At 50.4% G+C, this 22,511-nt stretch overlaps 8 protein-coding genes across 8 annotated transcripts; 3 read left to right on the top strand and 5 right to left on the bottom strand.

Moving 5' to 3' along the window:
• Nucleotides 1-1,160: 1,160 nt before the first annotated feature.
• Nucleotides 1,161-2,272, bottom strand: CGGC5_v009244 (Glyoxylate/succinic semialdehyde reductase 2; the record flags this gene model as incomplete). The annotated part of the gene is made up of 4 exons (XM_032034713.1): nt 1,161-1,554; nt 1,625-1,956; nt 2,009-2,194; nt 2,246-2,272. The coding sequence occupies 4 exons, from the start codon at nt 2,270-2,272 to the stop codon at nt 1,161-1,163; spliced, it is 939 nt and encodes a 312-aa protein (XP_031886058.1).
• A 4,363-nt stretch (nt 2,273-6,635) lies between these two features.
• Nucleotides 6,636-8,304, top strand: CGGC5_v009243 (uncharacterized protein; the record flags this gene model as incomplete). Its single annotated transcript, XM_066152144.1, has 4 exons — nt 6,636-6,664; nt 6,719-6,986; nt 7,458-7,860; nt 7,931-8,304. 4 exons carry the CDS (start codon nt 6,636-6,638, stop codon nt 8,302-8,304), a joined length of 1,074 nt encoding a protein of 357 aa, XP_066008469.1.
• A 2,799-nt stretch (nt 8,305-11,103) lies between these two features.
• tropI-6 (Hydrolase tropI) lies at nt 11,104-11,844 on the bottom strand (the record flags this gene model as incomplete). Its single annotated transcript, XM_032034710.1, has 1 exon — nt 11,104-11,844. One exon carries the CDS (start codon nt 11,842-11,844, stop codon nt 11,104-11,106), a length of 741 nt encoding a protein of 246 aa, XP_031885912.1.
• A 1,313-nt stretch (nt 11,845-13,157) lies between these two features.
• Nucleotides 13,158-14,250, bottom strand: sdh (Serine 3-dehydrogenase; the record flags this gene model as incomplete). The annotated part of the gene is made up of 7 exons (XM_032034709.1): nt 13,158-13,210; nt 13,263-13,357; nt 13,413-13,491; nt 13,576-13,798; nt 13,854-14,009; nt 14,078-14,164; nt 14,221-14,250. The coding sequence occupies 7 exons, from the start codon at nt 14,248-14,250 to the stop codon at nt 13,158-13,160; spliced, it is 723 nt and encodes a 240-aa protein (XP_031885957.1).
• Nucleotides 14,251-16,494: 2,244 nt separating this feature from the next.
• Nucleotides 16,495-17,406, top strand: ykvO (putative oxidoreductase YkvO; the record flags this gene model as incomplete). The annotated part of the gene is made up of 2 exons (XM_032034707.1): nt 16,495-16,738; nt 16,796-17,406. The coding sequence occupies 2 exons, from the start codon at nt 16,495-16,497 to the stop codon at nt 17,404-17,406; spliced, it is 855 nt and encodes a 284-aa protein (XP_031885917.1).
• A 300-nt stretch (nt 17,407-17,706) lies between these two features.
• CGGC5_v009239 (uncharacterized protein) lies at nt 17,707-19,113 on the top strand (the record flags this gene model as incomplete). The annotated part of the gene is made up of 1 exon (XM_032034706.1): nt 17,707-19,113. The coding sequence occupies one exon, from the start codon at nt 17,707-17,709 to the stop codon at nt 19,111-19,113; it is 1,407 nt and encodes a 468-aa protein (XP_031885958.1).
• Nucleotides 19,114-19,241: 128 nt separating this feature from the next.
• CGGC5_v009238 (uncharacterized protein) lies at nt 19,242-20,212 on the bottom strand (the record flags this gene model as incomplete). The annotated part of the gene is made up of 2 exons (XM_032034705.1): nt 19,242-19,967; nt 20,027-20,212. 2 exons carry the CDS (start codon nt 20,210-20,212, stop codon nt 19,242-19,244), a joined length of 912 nt encoding a protein of 303 aa, XP_031885959.1.
• Nucleotides 20,213-21,277: 1,065 nt separating this feature from the next.
• CGGC5_v009237 (putative short-chain type dehydrogenase/reductase) lies at nt 21,278-22,119 on the bottom strand (the record flags this gene model as incomplete). Its single annotated transcript, XM_032034704.1, has 2 exons — nt 21,278-21,622; nt 21,676-22,119. The coding sequence occupies 2 exons, from the start codon at nt 22,117-22,119 to the stop codon at nt 21,278-21,280; spliced, it is 789 nt and encodes a 262-aa protein (XP_031885960.1).
• Nucleotides 22,120-22,511: the final 392 nt, after the last annotated feature.

Raw genomic sequence — 22,511 nt, 5'->3', positions numbered from 1 at the left:
TTCGCGGCCGGCACACCGGGCAGGCGTCGGTAAACTTCGGCCGCTTTTCCCTCGGGCTCCTTAATGAATAGACGCAATGAACCTTATTGGGTAGAGAAAAATTGATTGGGCACTCTCCTCCGGCTCGTGGTGATGTTGAAATCTAGACATGAGTGAGCCCTATGAGTTAAGCTTTTCTGAATAGTCAAGCCCTTACGTACGGAGCACGAGGCGGACGAACAGGGAAATAATCCAAGACTCAGCCTCTGATATGTAAGTCATCGCAATTCTAAGTTGGAGTTAGCCTCAACTCAAAAGCAAAATCATCCCACTTCTACACTAAACGTCAGCAAATTTTCGATAGAGCTCTGAGGTTGACTAGTAGACACCGACACGGCAGAAAAGCTCCTGTTGATTCAGAAAGCTAGATCAAATCACAACGTGGCGCATCCTGTTTTAGGTGATAGTCTTCGAGTGGATTGGCCCGTGATGACACTTGCCATGTTCCCGACAGTGACACTGTTTCAGATGCTTCAGATGAAGTCTAAGCTAAGCTTGGGCAGCGCAAGGTTTTCCCGTTTGACTCCGGTGCAGACGGAATCTGATCCGTAATAACCGTCGTCGATAGAACTAGACCAGGTTCTATCCGCGAACGACGTGACCGACGACCGAGGTTCCCTGAGCTCGTACTTTGAGGCCAGCGAAGCGGCATTAGAACACGCAAATCATACGCTGCATTCAGTCTTGACACATATCTAGGGCTGAGTCGCATTGGTGGTCACGAAGTTTGACATGGTCATTGTGCATACTCGACCAACTAGGAGTTACGGCCGAGGATACTCGCAACGATTCCCCTTACTTTAATACTTCTTCACTTCGTCAAATCTTTCGCCAAATTTCTCGTAACATCATCTCGTAACCTTTGCGTCTCGGCAGATCCTACCCAATAAGGCGACGTGGAATGCGACAAACAGTAGGTCGGACGTATGCTGACATACTTGTACGGAAACCGGCCCGGAGGTCGGCGACCTCAGGTCGCCATTCCCCACGGTGAACATTGGTCTTCGGTCCTGCATTATCCATATCAAAATCGGTTCCTTCATTTGCCGTAGGGTATCTGTCTAATGTCTACGAAAAGTCTATCTCTATGTAGCGTTCAAATCCATCCAATGTTCAGGAAATCACTCTTGCCGACTGTTCTCTGACCAAAACGGCAGCCCAGCCTGAGACCGCAAGGTTCCGTAAAGGGCAGCGCCGTCCAGATTCTCACCCCCATATGCCCTGGCACTCAGCATGTTGTTGGTTGCGATATCGAGAGCCGGCATTCTCACCCCGAGGTCACCAGCCACCCGCAGCGCGTGCTTTGCGTCCTTGATGGTGTTTGAAACCGCGAAACCAGCCCAGCCCTCCTTTGGTGCCCACGAGCCGCTGGTCATGCGGCGCGAATAACTTCCCAAAACAGGTCCAAAGTTTTCGAAGATGAGCTCCTCCATCGCATTCGTACCGATGCCGTTGTGCTCGGCAAGAACTTGAGTCTCTGCAATAGCTTCCAAGAAGACAACTAGCAGCACATTTCTACCAGAAGTGTCAGAGATGTGCAATACGAATCATACGAGAACGGATAGGAGGGGCGCTCGGCACCTACCCAGTAACTTTGAGCATGGGAGACTTGGTAACATCCTCGCCCATGTTGATCACCTTTCTACCCATGACGTCCAGGACCAGAGGCTCCAGACGTTGTATCGTAGCTTGCGGGCCAGCCATGGCAAAGATCAATCGTCCAGCTTGAGCAACCGGACTAGCACCGAAGACCGGGGCGGCGATAAAGACAGCGCCAGCTTCTTGCAGCGTCTCTGACACTGCTGCTGCGGTGTCAGGGTGAATTGTGGAGCAGTCCACCAAAGTCTTGCCCTTCAAGCTGATGCCACTGCTAACGAGCTCCTTTACCAAAGCTTGAAGGACTGCGTCGGCAGAGACCTGAACAGTTGGTCAGACTTAGGGTAAAACTCCACTTCAGACAAAGACTTACCATGGTGAAGATGTCATCGCATGTTTGGGCAACCTCCACTATGGAGCTCTTTGCGACGGCCCCTGCGTCGACCAACGCATCCCCCTTGGATAAAGTTCGGTTCGAAAACGTCAGGCTGGACCCATGTTGTTGCAGCTTCTTATGCAGGTTGAGGGCCATGGGTAGGCCCATAGAGCCGAGGCCATACTAGTCGTCGTTTCAGCAATGTATCCTGGTGAGGGAGCGTCTTGTACCTACCCAGCCGACGGGGTTGATCTTCTGCATGATGATTGGATAGTTTTTACGTATTATTCGTCGTAAATGCAGCCGAATATTGTGGGTTGAAATGGGCTTCTTGAAGTTGGCATATGGCCTGGAATAGATGCCTTCTTGTTCACACGCATCTTATGTACAAACCCTCTACTACGCATAGGATTGCGATCTCGGGATGTAATCCGTTATCATTAGTCTTGCCATCCAACAAGAAGGCAAGGTGATAATGGCTCAATTCCTATCGACTCGGTGGGTCAAGATTGATAACATGAAGCATTTCTTGGACGGCGAGTCTCATCAGTCGCTACTGTCACTGAAGAACATGAATGGAGCACCACCTGCGCAACTACGGTCCGAAAACCGAGAAACTACAGGGGTCTTCGGAGGGCCGTGATCGGACCCACGCGATTTTGTGCTGTGCAATGATGGTGCTCCTAGTCCGGCCTTCGGAGACAACGTCCGATGCACTAACTGACTTGAGTCATTATCTTAGTAATCCCGAGCCGGGTACTTACCCGAAAAATACGGAAAGATGCCTATCTGATTGATATCCGTATCGTCTTCCGAAAGATTCAGCAAGGTGTAAGAATTGAAAAAAAAGCTTCATGGTCTTGCTGGCCGCCATACAGGTGATCACGTGCGAGTTTGTCGGTTTTATTTCTCGAATAGGAAGTCTCATGCGCCGTGAATCCGAGCCTTGTGTGCCACGGACCATCTTGGCTGCACATACGTTTGATGAGGGCATCAATTTGCAAACTCGGATTGCAAACTCGGATCGCAAACTCATTGTTCGTTAAGATCTTTCATCCGCAATAATTCTTGTTCAAGATGTCGCTCCAAATCTATCGTAACACCCAGACTGTCCGTTCCCGAGCGATTCAACTCACCGCAGTACCGTCTTCCTGGTCGACGATCAATCGTGGCCAACTCCGAATGAGAGACCAGCATGCTGGCTCGAGTCGAGTAGTCCATCAGGCTACTTCGATCAATCATTGAGAGCGTCTGACATGGAAGAAACAAAGAAGATACGCCTTTGATCGTTTTTGCTCGGTATTGCAATTGAAGGTCCGTACCCAATAAGTCCGAGATGGACAGTAAATGGGGGAATTTGCCCCAGGCAGGAAAGGCAGAATCTCTCCGTAAAACCTCGTGGCTGTCAACCATGAGCAGCGCAGCCTAAGAGCTTTAGACTCTCAATTGAAGTTCGTCTAACAGGGTTACCGTCCCTTAAGATATGGTCGTCATCCTTGTTAACATCTGGCAGACGATCGGAAGCAGGCGACCAGCAATTACGGCTCCAGCCGGCTCCCCTGAATCTGTGGAACAAGGTCTGATTTGAAATTTCACCCCATCAAACCTATTGTGCACCCTGATGGAATGCGCGCGATGCGCGCGGTGAGACATTAGCCTGCAGCGACGGCGCCCGCCGATGGAACTCGCCTGATGTTGCGAATAAAAGCAAATTCCCAGTCTGTGCGTAGCTTGCCGTGGGTTTTCGCCCATGAGAACTGTAAAATGAACAGAGGCGACTTTACTGCGACGGGCCGGCTAAGCGCTTACACGTACAGCGTTGAATGGTCAGTGTCTGAGGCTTCTTGCAGCAGAACGATGCTCTACGCATCGATGACTTCGTAAATGAAGACAGGCGGTTGAATGGAGCGGCGGAAAGATTTGACTCTGTTTTACACTTCATCTGACTGGTTCATTCCAGATGAGAAGGTAATTCTGCAATTGAGCCCGCATGGGCTCTCTCCGTATCACGAAAACGAGGATACCTCGCAGTAGTAGCGAACTCAGTGTCCTTGACATTCCAATAGTAATGTAAGGTTCCTTTAGGTGCACCGCGCGGCGCCACAGAGCACCTCAATGAATAGCAGACAGGAACCTTCAGGCTTTCACAGGCATGAACAGTCAGCAGTACGTAGGGCGCAAAAGTGAACCCCGCCATCATGGGCCAATTGCATATCAAAATATATTCCTATCCCACCGGTAGGTTATAGTACCCCGATTGAGTTAGAGTCGCGGACCATCCGCGAGTATCGTTAGGTGCGCATGAGTGAAGCCAGCGTATGAATAAGGCAGCCGCTCCCCCTAAATATTTATCCGCCCTCTTAGTGGACCCGACTCATGTTCTTCTTTACAGCTGTCGACGTAACGTCACGTAAAGTTTCTCAGGGACCCCTGGCAGCTTTACGGCCTTACTCAGTATTGTAGTTCACAAATTGCTGACCAACGCGGTCTAAGCGTTTGGCTTGGAGCCAAGTGGTTGGAGATGTCTCCATCTGACGGCGGGGCCTTTGGAGACGGCAAGAACTTGCCTAGGCAAAAGGTCCTGCAAGAAGGCTTGTCTCACTTGATTCCTGTCACGCCAAGGGGGCCGATCATCCCGGGGCTGGCAAAGGGGCGTTCCTGCGGCGGACTTTCAGTCCGACAGAATCTCCCAATGATGGCAATTTATGGGTCTGTCACCGAAAACCGGGCTCCACTCTTTGGTTCGGCCCCGAATGGCGGCATCTGTGGACGGATATCGGGGGACAAAGCGGACAGAGTACACCAAGGATAGAAAGCTGCTGTGTGCCCGGGGAAAACCCATCTGTGTCTTCACGAGAACGGATTCGAAGGAGATAGGTGCCCTTGCGAAAGTTTATCCAGATTGCCTAGTCAACTTGCTGCCCAACCAGCTGGCAGAGTTCAACAAGCAACCCACCACGAAGCTGTCAAAGAATATGCAACTGATACCAACTTTGGATGCAGCGACGTAGTTCAAGATGTCCCAAATTACCAAATTAGGGGTTGTAGCAACGGGAATACCAACCTGACGTAAACTTTCAGCAACAACGCGACCTTGTACGATATTACGGAGGACCGGGAGTTACGTAGAGGCCCGCCCAAGGCCCATCATGATCGATGTTGTCGATAAACATGGCTCGTCGCGTCATGTAAAGGCTCGCGCGGATGTAACGGGTATCATCCATCCGCAGCCAGTCAGAAGGTTGGTATGCAGCGCGATGCGGTGCGCAAAATCACACCGACTTTCATCCGCTGTAAATGCAGAACGGCAGACGGTAAATCACTGCTGAAGGCTTCTATACCTTCGATCCCTGAGACTTTGCTACGAACAACAATCCACCGGACTCCTTGAAGTGTCCGCCGAGAGTGATTTACCCAGGGGTTTGGAAGGAAAGTCTACAGAAACTTGATCTTGAGGTTGATGATTGCCGTTGCTAGCAACCATAACCTTTTTGCGGACTTGGGTTCCACTGGAAGATAGGCCGAATTCAGAGAACCGAATTCAGAGGAGCCAGTATTATGGCAACGAGAAAGACCGGCATCTAATCTTGGGGCAAAACTGTGCCTACGCCTTTCTGCGTAGGGAGAGTAGCTGATCCGTCAATGTGGTAGTGGTTGGTTGGACTAGCGGCTAGGCTTGTGTGAAGGGCAGTCAATGACTCGATGTACGTCAAATTTAGGACTCGTCCTTCCATAAGAACTACTATGGCCGGATTTGAATCGCATGGTATAGTTCGTGTTGCTGTACTCCAGTGGCGGGGAACAGCCTTGGAATCGTGCGGGGGGGTAGAGCTCCTAAGTGGCCGTGTGCGCCTAGGAGATCGGACCAGCGTGGCAGCCCTGTCCAGGGGGGGTGGCCTTCGCCCTCCATCTTACCTTACAAGACTCCACCGACAGTTCTGTACCCTAAAGTCTCTAACGAAACGCATCGTCTACGGCTATCACCCCTGACCACCCATGCATGCCTCTGTTGCCTTATTCTCTGCTCCCAGACTTACTCCTTCGCCATGTCATCACGCTTCCTGCTCCTACAGATATCAAAGAGAAGAACCAAGGCGGCTTTTCAACGGTGTCGTCAACTTTCTCAAAGATTAACGTGAAGAGTGCGTACGGGGGACCTCCAGTCGACCCACAAAGAAGCAGCCGCCCAGGATCCGACCAAACCAATACACCGAAGGCTCGTCAGATGACGCGAACATCAAGCCCAAGCGACATACCATCGATCGCCTGTATACGCTGTCGACATCGGAAGAAGAAGTGCGACCATGCCCTTCCCAAGTGCGGTGAATGCAAGAGAGCAGGGTCAGAATGTGTTCGGTTCCAGGAGCGAAAGCCCAGGGATGCTGCATCGGTGCCGTGGGAGTACGTCAAAGGACTTGAGATGCGTCTTGCTCAGGTCGAGAGAAGTCTCGCGAACTGTATGGTCTTGATAAGGAAGCAGGGAAATCCGTCAAATCAGCCGCTTCCCGGACAATCGACATTCGGAAGCACGGCTACCCTGGATCCACCATCCCTTAGACGATCGCCCAGCACAGTCACCACAGAAGCCGGTTCCTCATTACAATCATCGTCAAACTTGGAGATCATGGAGAGAATGCATACAATCAATGCAGAGTAAGTTCGCCGGCCTGGGGAGATGTTAGTGTCATATCGTTGACAGCATCATAGACGCAGCTCGCCCTCTTTGGCAGCATCACGAGATGGCGTCATCGCCATCATCCAAACACCATCCGCCACTCACGATAACACATTCCTTCCCAACCCACCCTCTGACGACGACATTGGGCTATTAAGAAGAGCCGACCTAGCCTGTTATTTCCAACTCGTTCACCCCAACTGGTCGTTTCTGGACGAGAACGTCCTTGTTGAATGGTTCCAAGCGTGCGTCGAACAAAAGGTGCCCTCCAACAATTATCAGTCTTACTTCGTCCAAATGGTATGCGCCATAGGTGCTCTCTATTCAAGCCCCTCTACCAGAGGGTGCCCACACATCGCGCGGTCCACGTCCCTTTACAGTCAGGCCGTGGTTCATTGTCTGCCAGATGCATTTCTCCAGGGGCCTAGCGCTCAATTGAAGGCTCACCTTTTGCTCCTAGTCTATGCTCTCCACAGTCCGAATCACTTTCAACTACGAGACAACACCGGAAAATCGACTTTAGAGATCGCCCGAAGATTGTCGAACTACGAAGCGCCGGGATCGTTTACGAGTCTGGACGCCACGACCACCCCAGCTGTTCCGGAGACTTGTGAGGACAGAGGGCTTCTCATACATTGTTACTCAGTCTACGAAGTGATAGCCTCGACGTGGCCTCATCGATTGTATGGGTTGGTTGATGTACTAGATGAGAAGGTTGGTGCCGATTCTGCCTGCGTTGCTCAAATGAATTTGAGACTGACTCGTGCAAAGATTTGGAACCAGAGCATCTGGCTTACCTTCGACGGCGGCCTAATCGATGCGAACTTCGAGCATCTGTTCGCAATTCGTCGGACTCAGTCAAAGATACGGAGGTTCTGGAAGCAGATGCGAACTCTGAACGGCCAGAGCGATTACCGAATTCAAAATATCCACGAGATTAAGGCCGAACTGGATCAATGGAAAGGAATGATTCCACTCATCTCCAGCAATACCGACAAATCAACCAACTGTCATCCGCTATCGATGCTGATGCTCTACAACTATTGTATCTGCTATTTATTTCAGAACGAGCTAGCCGTCCCAAACATTGACGATCATGCTGTTCTTTTGACTGCAGCCAGTGAGAATGCGAGGTGCTTTCGTCGTATCCAGGAACACCGACCTATGGTGTACTGTACGTGGACCACAGTAGGTTGCCATTGCCGTCCCGAAATCATTATCATGTTTGTTACGCTGACTTCAAGTGGTGCAGCTTGTCGAGCAGTTCACTGTTGGAATTATTCTCATCTCTTGCTTCTGGGGGACTCCCTATATCTACCGTAGCACAGCGTTCCAAGCTCCTGATACCCTACAGGCCTTGGAAGATTGTGGGTCGACCCTGTCTCGCTTCGCCAATCGATGGAAAGATGCCGAGGTTTACTACGAGACTTACACATTACTTACCTCTCAAACACCTATATCCTTTCCCGACAATTCTGACTTCGAGTTCCCCGATCAACTCAAGCCTCAGATCAGTGGCCTGACCCAGACACTGGAAGAGAGAGGGGTTTCAATGGCCGTTCTTGCGATGATCGGCCGAATTATCAGCAGTCCGGCCTCAACACGCGAATACCCGTAACTAATCGGCGTCCATACTTTGGAGTGGTCGGTGTAATCGCGATTTACTACACTACCACAGTCTTGATCCCACCACATCGGTTACAATCGTCATTGTCGAATTGCTCTGAATCCAAGCATTAGGCACAACTGCACCAAGGGGCGAGAGCTGGGGGAGTGCGACTCGTATCCGACATCTCCTCTTCAGCTGGTGTTCGGCTCGCCTTTGGCCTATCACAACATCCATTGACTGAGGATGGCCAACGCCACCCATCATACAGCGAAACAAACGTCAGCAGGTCCAACCTGTCATGGTCCTTCATTAGAGACAGGGTTAAGCACGGTTGATCGCTTGCTCCTTCTGTCGAGTGCAGCCAGAGCTGAATGAGCTAGTGGCTAGCTGCAGTAACCAGCTTCCCCAATAAGAGAACTATTGGGTGCATTGATTCAACGTCGCATCCAACGATGTCAGACGGGCATCGAGTCGAACGAGTCTAGACAGGCTGGCCACCGTTTCAATTCCATCATCATCACTATATGATGATGATTGTTGTCTATAAAGTCTTCGGCCACCGCTTCTTTCCGAGCCGCTAATGGGGAATTTGTGGCACAATCAGCTAGGCCCTATGGGACCGTTGTGAAACACTTTCCAACGTTGACTTCCTCTACTCCGTTTCCCTTCAGCTCGCTTCAGCGGTGAGTGAACCATACAACTCGAGTCAATGCTTTCTTCAGGCAAGCTAATGATGGTATACACTGCAGCCAATCGCAAGTTATTTCGTCGGAATGCGTTCTGGGTCTCTCATCCTGCTCATCTCAGCTACCGTTGCAGCAGTCAACGGCTCCAGCATCCAGGCCCGCGAGCCGATACCTGCTGAGTTAGCTCAGCGGGCATGTACCTACAATGGCTGCGCATGTGTGACCGGACTTACTCAGGGGGTTTACTGCGGCAACTGTGTAGTTGGAGCCGGTACCTATGCTGTCAAGACCAAGCGTGTGACGACGCATGCGTTTGAGTGCAGCTCCAGTGGGGGATGCTGTGATTATGGAGTGGCTAGCGATTGCGGTACAAGTCGGGCCAGGTGCAAGTCTGGGTCGGCAGTGTGATTTTCCACGCGTACGGCATGGTCGGAGGGCAGTTCGGAGGTCATTTCGATGTGGGAAGCAGAGGCTTTAACATCAACTGAAGATGACTTCAGAGAAACTCAGCAAGATATCAGCGCGTTGAACTTCCACTCTCGTTGCCGTTTTCGAGAAAATTCATCCAAGAGACGTGATATCTGATGCCAGAGACACCAATAATTGTTCATCACATCACCTTTCGACCTCCTCACAGTCTTCTACTAATTGACTGCTGCGCCATCAAGATAAACATGTGTCTGTAATCAACCAACATGCCTGCCAATTTAATCGCTGGCAGTTACCATTTGGAACTTCCAAGCCAAGTCTTGGTTTTTTCCACGTGTGAAGACCGGCCCTTCATCTTCCAAGAAAGGTGACTGTATCCAGGAAAGGCCCCGGCATCTACTGCTCAACCTTCGGGGTTAGAAGATCTTGACATGTCGGAAGAATCGATGCGTGTCGAGCTTTGGTTCAGCCCCAGCTGAAGTAAACATGCGCTAGCCTCATTGTCCGGCGTGTTGTCGATGCACCGCATTCGTTGATAAAGGCTCGAAGATCAAAGAGAAGTGTTCGGAGATAGAGTCAAGTAGGGATAGGCCGATACTTCCGATTCCAAGCCCTACGAGGAGCATTAGGAACATTGAAGAGCTTTCGATACATGCTACAGCAATCGAGCCCATTGTTGTTGCATGTGAAGCAGCCGCTGTAGGCTGTGGAAGCAGAGGCAACTATTCAGATCCGATCTACTGTGTTTGCAACGAGAATGATTAGACATATAAATCCCCCGATCTTCCTCTTGAGATGGATATATCAAATATTCGGAGACCGAATCCACCGATCAAAACCGTAACCTTAACAGCATGAGGTTCCTGCTCCTCCTGGTTCTCGCAGCTTTGTCTGCCTCCACGCCCGCTCCATCAGGCCCGTATCACATCGCCGGTGATGTTGACATGTCGCAACGAGCTATCGGCAAGAGTCATCTCATTCGATTTGAACTTGTGCATCTTTCTGCAGGTCTAACGCATCCCAGACCCGCTTATCAACGGATTTTGGTCCTGTAACATACCCGCAGGTGCAGTCTACACCAGGAATCAAGAAGTTTTGGGCACTGCAACACTTTGATAGGTAATTTTGTCCGAGACGTTCTAAATGTCTGTGAGGTCGGTCGGTTCGCCAAACAATACGCTTTACGCAAGCCAACGAACGGACTAGAGGCTTGCGCGGTGCCAAATGGATTCACACACACCAAAGTCAGAAGTGGGTTTGGCGTATGCGGAACAGGGCCTTTGGCAACTTTGTACACGCTATGGACTCCAGTGAACGGGTTGAATGCGTGTTCGGTGCTGAGTGAGGGGCCTTTCAGCTTTAGACGGCAGATGACTGTATATTATCAGCGGCCTTGAGACATAGTATACTCTGAGGAAGGTATGATGCTTAATGGCGCCCATCTCCTTGTCCATGCATTGGGGAGTGTGTCTTCACTCCTCATCATAAGCCTGATCTCTGCGCAGTTCATTCAATTATGTCACGTCCTTCCAGAATGACACATACATACGTAGATGTTCAATTTGAATCCCTCTGGGTCTTTGCCCTGTACGATTGTACTGACCAACAAATGACTCCCAACTTATGATAAGAGACAACCTGCTGTACGCGATCAATAGGTGAAGATGCTGCGTGGAGAACAGGAATCTTCATTTCAGCCAAGAAACTGATTGAACCAGCTGACGGCTGAGTTCTTGCCCCTTGCCATGGCATCTCTTTCACCGGGCTTCTTTCGGTCCCCGCGGACCAAGCATGCATGCTCCACTCCAGGGAAATGCTGGTAGTCGAAGGCCACGCCTTTCTTGAGAAGGGTCTCAAAGAAGTGAGACTTAAGCTCCGCGTTGAAAACATAGTCATGCTCTGGGGCTAGAACCTGAACCGGAACCGAGACGTTGTCGATATCCTCCTTGGTCAGCATGCTTGGGTGCCCTGTTGAAATGCAGTCCACCAGAGGAGGTTGATGCTCTTTCGCGCCCAGACGGAACACAGCCCAGCCCCCATAGCAATATCCCACTGCTCCAATCTTTTTATACTTTTGACGCAGGGTCCTAGCAAACTCCGAGATCTCAGGCTCTCGGATCTCACGAGAGTTCCTCATGGTGTAGCCCTTTAGGTCAAGTTCGTGCCATCGCCCTTGAAGAATGGGTTCAAATGGCAAGGTCTCTCCGCCGAAGAAGTCCGGTACGTACACAGTCGCGTTCGCTTCCCGGGCGAAATGGTCGGCGAGTAATCTGGCATTCGGAAAACTCCATCCGAGAAGGTCATGGATATAGAGGACAGCAATATCAGGGTTGTTGCCGGTGACGTAGACCTGCAAATTGTTGATCTTGTCGATGCGGCCGACGGGGGTGCCATCCCACTCGAAGGCTTTCACACAGCAAGACGGGACAGCCATGTTTTGGCAAAGGTTTTCAGAGGCGGGAGGTATGAAAGATTGATCTAGCAGTCCACTTTCACGATCTGTGTATGGCTTTCATGACCTTGGATGTAAGTGGAGGTAGAGCGTCGAAACGAATCAAGCGGCGCCTTCGGCTTCGGGGCAATCAAGAGAAGTACAGCTTTCGTGCGTGGTATGACATGATTTCCAACTGCAAAACGTCAGGGAATCTCGGTTACAGGTTCGTCTGATAGGCAGAGGAAGATGAGTCATATCGCGCCCGCAGTGACCGAGCACTAATGCGGTTAGAAATGCACACTCCTCTGCTCAGCAATTGCATCGCTAACCTCCTTGCCTCCGTCAACTGACTGGCAGGGGTTCTCCAATACCAAACAAGTAAGCAGATCTTGGCGCGGAGACGAGCACCCCTTAACCCCGACGGCTCATTTGTGTGGTTGGCAGCAATAGACCGGCTCGGCACCGATGTAGCGAGCGTAGCCATTGTTTCCAACAAACAAAGGAAATGCGTCGTGTATGAAGGACTTTGTTCTGGGTTGAAAGCAGCAATGGAAGGCTCATTACAATCCAGGCAGGTACGCTTGAAGAAGTGCGTGTCAAAGAAAACAATAAGATTGTAACGAACAACAATATCATCATCATTGTGAAGAGAGCCCCCTTGACTGTGCCGCAACATGCTTATTCAAATAATATGATGGCGCGCGTCTCTCAAAATTATATTCACATTGCCTTGGCTGGTCAAACCATTGCTGTCAAAATATGAATACACCTTGTATCACGATGTCGACGTTGGCAACATCAGAGGCGTCAAAACCTCGAAGAGTTTTGCCAACGCTGTCCAGAGGTGGTTGGGTCGCCTACGCAAACCTATCTTTTACATCTGACGCTTGCAAGTTGGGGATCACTCCGCGAATCTCTCCAGATCTTTTACCTGTGCTCTGGCCAGGGACCAGAACCTTGCGGAGGAGACGCTAATCCTCTGAGCAGGATGGCGATACTTGATGACAGTCCGACCATATTTTGCTACTCACCTTACACAAAGGCCGTCTTCCATCATAGACACGTGTAAGTTGATCTGGGTCAGACTGCGAAAGGCTAGTGGTGCCGTGCAAAAAGATCTTATCCCTGCAAAGAAGCCGAAATAATAACAGAGACGTTGAACCCGTCAATTCAATGTCTGTTGATTGTGTTCAAACTCTATCGCTAATTGTGATGAAGACAATATGTTGTATTCCTCCCAACGGCTATTGCCGTCGCGATTAATTCCATGTCGTCCTTTAAAGTACCAGGCGCCTCATCTGTTGGGAACTTGTTCAGTGGCTTCGGTCGGTCCATGTTTTATCGAACACGTTTAGTGATCTCTGGGCTTGAATCTTGTCAGTATCGAGATCCTCGAGCGGGGTATTAACAAGCCCTACCAGTTGGCACAACATCCAAAGCCTTGATAGAGATGTTGGGCGGTTGGTCTAGCATATACAGAGCCGCCTGAGCGATGTCGTCGGATATGAGCGGACTAGAATCAACTTATAAGCCACCTCGCGTGTCATTGATCCGAGAAAATAGCTTACTCATATCCCTCGATGAAAGAGTCGTACTTCTCCTTGTCGTGACCAACTCGTTGGGAATGGAAGTTGGTGGTGACAACACCTGGCCGAAGTGCCAAAACCTTGATGTCAGTCTTTACCAGCTCGTTGCGAATCGAGTTCGTGAATGCCTCCTGGAAAGCCTTACTGGCATGATAAACCGCCTCACCCGGGAAAGGCGGAACTTCCAAGCCAGTAACGGACGTAATATTCAAGATAACTCCTTTGCCGAGCTTCTCCTTCATCATCGATCTGTTAAGGACCGAATGCGTGACGTACATCATGCCGTTGACGTTGGTGCTGGCCATGGTCATGACATCCTGAATCTTCAGCTCGGGGAACGTCGCAGGGGCCCCCAACGCAAGACCAGCCTGTTTGCATTCTTTGTAAGTTTCTTTTGCCACTTCTCGGAGACAGATTACTTACGTTGTTGACTAGGATGTCAATTTGCCCCATGGCCTCAACTGCTGATGCGATGGCCTTATCTACAGAGTCGAAGTTGCCAATATCAGCGGCACGGTAAATAATCTTGAGGTTTCCGTGCGTGAGTGAAAGCTTGTTCGCAAGCTTGGCCAAGGTTCGCTATGAATTGCCTCCGTCAGCCTGCGAATTGACAATTGCCAGATTCACCTTGATGAACATTGGCTCACCTCAGACCTAGACAGAAGAACTAGGTTGGCGCCCTTGGCCGCCAAAGCCGTAGCAATAGCTTCGCCGATGCCCATGGAGGCCCCGGTCTATATTGCCCTGTTAGATAGTGATTACGATGTCCCAGAATTGGTCTGAGACTCACTACCAGAACGTTCTTTCCTTCGATACCCATTGTGCTTTTTGTTAGGGGGCTGGAGTGTTGACGTGCAGAGAGGAGGGCAACGTTCAGTGGTATTGCGTGGTTTCTAAAAGCGCGATGGTGACTGCTACTACGACGCGGTATTCTCAGCGTTTGTTCGAACTTATTTTGATATTGGTAGTCTAGTTCCCCGCGCAATGGTGCAGAGGCTTCGATAGGTTGATGATGACAAATGTCTTTCAACTACGTCACCGCGAGATATTCTGGTGAGGGACATCACAACGTCAGCCCCCACTTCCGAATTTGCTTTTCAGCCACCTAATAGGCCCGGACCGGCCGTTCATCGGGGATTCTTGGGGCATTTTCCGATTTCCCGGGGCCCACTCTCTTCCCAACCCAAGCCGAGCCGATCGCTGGCGGGCGTTCGGTCGGAGACAGGACCCATAATTCCTCCTTCTCTCTCAATGAGGCATACGCTCATTGATAGCGAATTGTTTGCTTCGCCCTCATAATGCGAAGTCTACTCTTACATCGAGATGTCTCAACTCGGCACTCATAATCGGTCATATCTAGGATGAAGTTGCGAACGGATAAGCCGGCCGGGCATGATCAGTAACTGATATTGTAGAGCTGACTGTCATCTACCCACTCTAATGTCTCCGCAACATTATATCGACGTAAGAGCAACGTGCCGCCGTGGTAGCTATAAAGTCAGTTTAAACCCTTACCGATCGAGATCGTTCATGACGAATGCACCTGCCTCTGAACAAGAAACGGTTTGAAATGTCGATGCCTTACGCGGAAGCCCGAACACGGCCGCCCTCATTTAATCCTAACATGCAGGGCCTGTACGAAAACGCCGATGCTCACTCGGCTCAAGAATCCTGTCAAATCATAACTCGATCCGGGCTATCCAAAGCCAAGCTATCGTTGGGCGATCTCATTATGAAATCCTTCTTAGGCGGCATTTTCATTTCCCTTGGATCTCTTTTCAACCTCGTGGTCGCAGGCGGCTCTCCTAGCCTTCGATCTTCCGATCCGGGTCTCACGACATTTGTGGCAGCTTTTACTTTTCCCATTGGTTTTGTTTTGACGATTTTCACCAATGTCGAGTTGGTGACCAGCAACATGGCTGTTATGATGTATACAACCCTGCAACGCAAGACGTCATGGTACGACCTTGGAAGAAACTGGGCAGTTTCTTACATCTTCAACCTCGCAGGGTGTCTGTTTTTCGCGGGAGTCCTTTCCTGGTGGAGTAATGCGCTAGAGTCCGATGCGCAATCCACGTACGCTGTTACTCAGGCAGAGGGCAGAGTGAACATCAACTGGGGCTATAACTTTACGAGATACATGGGTTGCAATTGGCTTGTTGGTCTGGCAGTGTTCATGTCTTCAAGCTGCAGGGATGGATTTTCAAAGATCGTTGGCATTTGGATACCGATATGGGCGTTGTGAGTCTAATTCCTTTCTCGACGCCTCACAACATGACTTTGAGTTATCGCCTATTGTGTAGTGTTTGCCTCGGCTATCAGCACTCGATCGCAAACTTCTTCCTTGTTCCCATTGGAATGTTTTATGGGACGAACTTTGGCGTTGGGAAATTCATCTACCAATCAGTCATCCCTGTCACTTTGGGTAACATCGTTGGTGGCGCGTTGATGGTTGGAGTTGTTCTTTGGTTTCTGTATGGAATCGATGGTAGCCCGTCTACCCAAGTCTCCAGGAACAGAGAAAAGAAGGAAAGTCAGATCGAGCATGAAGGGAGCCCGAATGGACATATATCGCAAAACAGACATGGATTCGTGGATCGCAACAACCACAGCGCTGGCCATTACGGAGAAACAAGAAGGGGAAGTGGATCAGACTTGGTGTAACGAAAGTACAGGAAAGCATATGGATGGACCTCAGAAATCACTTAGATTGCAGCTATCGGGAAATATATACCGGAATATCGGCCGAGCTCTGTCAATGGATGCATTTCCCGGCGCAAGTGACTGGCCTACTTTCGGCCTCATGTCGGAATAAAACGAAGATACGACTTCAGCGCAATGTTACTGGCGCAATGAAAGAAACTTTGTATCTCTATGTGTGCGCATTTGTCAACGGAAAAATGGATTTGTAATCCTTTGCCTCTTATTAGCGACTCTCTGTCGCCTTCCGTCACTGCATTCACTAGCAGGGCAGTCTCTTGGATTATGAAAGACGCCCTTTCTGAGTGAAGTTGGTATTTCGATCCAGCATTCTAAAGCCAGCCTTTAATTACAGATTAAAATCATGGAGAAGCTGTTTGGTAAGGAAAAACTCGCCATCATCACCGGAGGAGCCTCTGGCATTGGTCTGGCACTTGCGCAAAAATGTGTCAAAGCAGGCATGTTCGTCCTCGCTTGCGACAATGACCAGCACGCCGTCAAGTATGTCATGGAAACATACGGTCAATCCATCAAAGCAATTCACATGGACGTCAGTCAGTCTGATGACTGGGTAGCGTTGAAAAAGATAGTTGATGACGAATATTCGGGTACGTAATGGTATCCTCTGTTGGTTGCCTATGGGGACTTTACTGACCAGCCTCCAGGCCGTGTTGCTCTTTTGGTCTTGAACGCAGGGATTAAGCCTGAATCCTCTTTTGACTCTGTGGCTTCCTTTCATACCACCTTCAACACCAATGTGTTTGGAGTGGTCTGCGGCATTGGCGCACTCCTTCCAACCGTCAAAGCGAGCGCCGAAGCTGGCAGTCGATCTGCTATAGTCATCACCGGCTCAAAGCAGGGCATTATGAATCCGCCCGGCTATCCTGCGTACAATGCGTCTAAGGCTGCAGTAAATTCCATCGCGGAGCAGCTCAATTTTGACTTGCGAAATACCGAAAGCGTATCGGTGCATCTTCTCGTTCCTGGATGGACTCACACCGGCATAGGTGGGAGGATCCCTCAGACGAGTCTTTTCAAGCCTGATGGTGCATGGTGGCCGGAACAGGTGGTGGAGTACTTGGAGAAGAAGATGCAAGAAGACCAGTTCTGGGTTCTTTGTCCGGATAATGAAGTGACGGAGTCTCTAGACCGAGCAAGAATGCTGTGGAGCGCAGGCGATGCTGTAGAAGGGCGCCCGCCACTGAGCAGATGGAGAGAAGATTGGAAAGGTCCAGCTAATTGCTTTGTTGAAGCGTACGAGGATACTGAGCATTGAGGCCCGACTTTGTAATTGAAATGGAAGGCGCTCGAAAATTGCGACCTGATCTTTGTATCAATGCACTCAAAGCATCAATGACAGACACGTTCACACTGTATTACTTTCTGGGACGACCAACACATTCATGAACGTGCCAGAATACTCTGACGTTAAGCCTGTGGCAAGTGAAATAATACAAAATTGTGTTATTGCATGTAGAGGATTGAAGATATTTCGTCGTTTCTTTCCAGTCCACTCATTTCCTCATTCTGACCGAGAGGCCCCGATACCACATCTACCCTAGCCATCTCTCTCAAGATGCCGCAGATCGTATTCAGTGTCCGGCCGAAGGTATCGGAATGGGCGGTTCCCCGGCCAAGAAAACTCGAATTCTTGACTGTCCCCATCGACATTAGATACCAGATTTACAAACTGGTTCTCATCGATCCAGTCCTGCTATGGGACAAGAGACACAAACTGAATTGCAGATTCAAGACTTTCAACCCTCAAAAGTCGGAGCCTCCACCGTTTCTCATGACACAGATTGACATCGACGAAGACGGCGTCCTAACTATCCCAGACTGTGATTGCGGCAAAAGAGAGGGAACGAACCTGTTGTTGGCCAATCGCCAGATACATGAAGAGTCAGCCCCAATCTTCTGGTCTCGCAACACCTTTTGCTGCCTGGGTGGATGGGATGTCGTTGGCGCAACTGATTATGAGCTGCGCACCGCAACACTCACCTGGATCAAGCACATCAGCATCATGAACCCGGAACCCCAGGGCGCGTCAGACCATATCAGATACTTCGACGCATCAGGCTGGAAGGTCGATCGAGAATGGAGCCAATCCCTATTCTGGCCCTCTGTCTCAAAGTTGTCGGCGCTTTCATCGTTGCAGGTACCCCCACATCTCATCTTCACCGATCGCGAGTTGTACGAGGCGGCTTGGTTGCAGAATCCAGAGCTCAAGATTGAAATGGTCGGCTTGATACCATTCTGTCGAGACCCAGACGTGGACTTCATGGGCTTCGGAGGCGTGTCGCGAAAGAACTTCCGTTTGCACTGGTCAACAATCTACGTCCAAGCCGTTCAGCCTCTTGACATCAAAGAATTGCAAGGATCGGAACGCTCTTCAGACACCAAGTGTGCAACCTTCCTGGAAACATTGTTCGAAATTAACACGGCTGTGAAGACCGGCTTCTTTGGGGTGGACCCGAACTATCTGGTGATTTGGGAGGACTTTTGGAAAATACCGGACGGCTTTGACGAGTTCAACAGCCACCACTCGGTTCATGTCGCCATTCCAGACTCATTAGTGGACAAGGAGATTCTTGTCAAGTTTTATGGCTTGCCGTCTTCCAAACTAACGGAGGCACGACGAGTCCAGGAAAAGGCTGCTCGTGACGCTGAGCAGAGGGCCCTCAACGGCTTGACCGTGGAGCAAAATGAGATGCACGAGGCTAGTCGTGATAACAAACGGTATTGGCGAAACTGTTTGGAGAATTACCGGGTTGGGCGCTGGTACAGGTACTATTACATTGAGAATCCGTGGATCGGGGAGGGAATGTGGGATTCCACAGGCAACCCCTCGCCTCAGCCACTGCCCGCGAGAATCGAGGCCGTCGAAAAGAAGGCTAGAGAGAAATCCAAGCGCAAATCAGAGAAGTCGAACGCAGACGCGAGGAAGATTGAGCGGAAGAGGGTTCGCGGAAAGGGATGTTGAGCAGGAATTCCATCTGGATCCCGATGGGTTTCGTAAGAAAGGGGACTTGTGTATTACTTGCGTCTATCTAAGTCTGTTCCCCGAGCACGTCAAGAGATAGGCAATTCGTCATTGGATCTTTCAACAGCTTAGCAAGCCTTGTCGTTGAAGTTGTAATATCCAGGACCAAGGTCCGCCGAATCAGTGACAGACTTATCGTATTTCCTGCAGGTTCCAGTCTGCGTACCACTGCCAGGGTCGGTTACGATGTAGAAGCCAGTGCTGAGGCACCTATTATCTATCTTGCATGAGGCGATGCAGTCAGCCTGGTTGGTGTTGAAGTTTGCGTCATAGTTGAAAGCGTTTGGACCTGGTAGACCTCTCGCGTTGCAGATTTTGGGTTTAACGAGGATGGGGGTGACCGCGGTGGTGACGGTTTGCGTGACTGCACCTCCGGCGACCGTTTTGGTAACCTGTGTTTGGCTGGTGACCTGAACCGTCTGAGTAACAGTGACAATGACGGTCTTCCCGGGGGCGGTCTGTGTAGCTTGAGGTCCCGATACGGTCACCTTGGCAGTGGCGGTGATGGTCTTAGTGGTAGGTTGGGCGATGCAGCTGCAGGCACTTGAGATACGACTCTCGGCGAAAAGACGCAGAGCAGGCGGGCATGCAGGACGGTTATTACGCTTCTTCTTTTGGTAGATAGTCTTGGTTCCGGCAGTGACCGTGACCGTCACAGTGGCAGTAGAACCTTCTCCCGTAATTGTGTTGGTCATCGTTTGTTGGTTGACGTTGGTCAAGGTGACAGTTTGTGCCTGGGTCTGATCTGGCACCGTCACTGTGACAGTTCGACCCGGACCTGATTGTGTGGCCGTCTGGTAAAGGGTCAACATCAGCATTTACCAGAGAAAAGAACGCATGTGTAACTACTTACAGTTGTTACTGTGGTGGTCTTCATACCTCCGAGGTAGCCCAGACAGAACTGGGATGCCTCGGCTCTCAGGGGCCCTCTCAAGATTGCATAGACTGTGTCCACTATATTGCAATGGCTAGCCGGGGCTGCTGTCACAGCAGAACCCCAGGCAAGAATAGCGGCAAAACTTAGGCGAGAAATATGCATAACGATATGCTGGGTGGTGAGAGGGGATGATTGATGATGAACTGGTTTGCGATGGAACAATCTCATGACTTGGAAGGTCCATCAAAGGGACAACAGGCTTTATGTCTGATGCTTCATAGACTTCAACAATAGGGAACAAAGCGAGCTGCTGAACAATGGACGCCAGGGTCCATTTTTCGCGCTGGCAACGCCACAAGCATGTCAACTCAACTTCCCCGCCACGCCGCTCATGGCGATGGCTTTAATACTGCGTCGCGACTGGTGGCCATCCAGCCGTCAAACTAGTGGATTTTGACGTTAGCAGATCTCAATCATCTCAGCCGCAGCTCCTATCATGAATGGAACATCTTTTACCAAAATGGGTGAGCTCGTGGCTGGCCACTAGTGGAAACATTCAGTCATCGCCTCCCAAATGTCACTAAGCTTATGCCTAGTACACTTTGCTAGAGTCAACAGAGGAACGCTCGCCTCTCACAGCTAAAGACTAAGAGGTCTGGAGCACAACTCCACCACAGCCTTCTCACTGGATTCTCGGTGTTACCCTTCATTGGTCCCGGTGATCGTCAAAGTTGAGAAGCAAGACTAACATTCTGGCTCAAAGAACCTATGACTTTAGCTAGATTGAGCCAAGAAACGCTGAAATCAGTGCACTGGGAACACAGCCACAGATTCTATTGTCTGCCTTTGGGACGCTTGCTAGAGTCTAACCTTCTACCTACATCGTACGGTTGAATATGATGTGTTGGTGAAGCCAGGTGGAAGCAACACTCACACAATACTGCCTCGGGGAACGTCTGTGGTGTCATTTGCAACCTAGCATACGAACCTATGTGTGGCCAAATTTGAGATTTCACGCAGACTCTGGAATTGCATGAGCCTTCAGAGGCTCTCAAATACGTGCGAGTTTCGTCTTGCCGTAATTAAAGCACTTGATAGAGCGACGTTAGTCGATGACTGCTGTCTTTTAATAATCCGTAAGTACATGCTGTCAATTTATCTCGTATTTCTCGCAAGCGTGAGGTTCTGTACACATTATGTCGTTGAAGTTCCATTCAATCAATCATTTCAAGCATAGGTCATGACATGAGTTCCTCCGTTGATTGACCAAATATCACCCGTGACATATGCCGCATCTGAGGATATCATAAATGCCAGCAGAGCTGCCACCTCCTCCAGTTTCCCCAGCCTTTGCAGCGGCACCTTCTTTAAGCCCTCTTGCATGGCAGGGCTTGCGTTGATGGACTTCTGGAGAGTCTCAGTCAAGATAGGCCCCAGAGCAACAGTGTTGCACCTGACATTGTCCTTGCCATATGTCGTGGCTGTATGACGTGTCAAGGCATGCACGGCCGCTTTGGAAGCAGCGTAGGCCACTCGGAGTGGCTCTGGAGTACCCAAGTAATGCCCACCCATCTGCGGTTTGTCAGTCATCAACATGAGCTAGAATGCCACAAAATTGGACTTACACTGGAAATGTTGATGATGGTACCGCCACTGGCTTGCTTCAGGTTGCGAAGAGCATATTTCGTCGTCAAGGCGTAACCTGTCGTGTTGACTTGGAATGTCCGATGCCAGATTTCAGCATCCATGTCGTGCACTGCTCGGTCATTGCCCAAAGTCTTGGGGCTCAGATCGGCCCCGATGTTCAGCAGGCTGTCAAGCCCTCCCAGCCACTCAGTGCCCTTCTCGATGAGATTCTTGATGGACTGCTCATCCGCAAGATCGAACTCGATGACGGTCGCACTGCCTCCAGCGTTGTTGATCTCGGCACCAACATCCTTTGCTGCGGCAATGTTAATGTCGGCTACGACAACCTTGGCCCCACGGGCGGCGAGCAGTTTCGCGGTGCCGGCACCAACACCAGTGGCCGCCCCAGCGACAATGACACGCAGTCCAGTAATGGTCGCCATGATATTTGAAATGAGCAATGAATCTGTGTAGATGATGGGTGGGCTTGGTATCAATGAATGCAGCAATCGCTTAGCTTGTTTCTACATTACATTTTCCTTTTCTCCATCTACAACTCTTATATCAAATAACACCGTAGCAGCCCAGCAGGCTCTCGGAATCGTATGTGACTGCGCAAGACCCCGAAACCGAGACCGAGAGCGGAGCGTTGCAACGGTCGGCCAGATCAACCGTGGCAGTGATACGTCTGGGCAACTGGCCAAGCGCTACAGGGGCCTTCAATTGGCCCAACAGCGGCAGATTAGCGACATTCAGTGTAATCCCCAATGAAATTCCATGAATTGGCAATAGCCGCCAGTAAGGGTCCCATCTCCGAAGTGAGGCACAACGCCTG

Source organism: Colletotrichum fructicola (assembly GCF_000319635.2).
Source record: "Colletotrichum fructicola Nara gc5 chromosome Unknown KSG_Nara_v1_contig05, whole genome shotgun sequence".
Lineage (NCBI taxonomy): Eukaryota > Fungi > Ascomycota > Sordariomycetes > Glomerellales > Glomerellaceae > Colletotrichum > Colletotrichum fructicola.
This window is presented reverse-complemented; position numbering and strand designations above follow the sequence as displayed.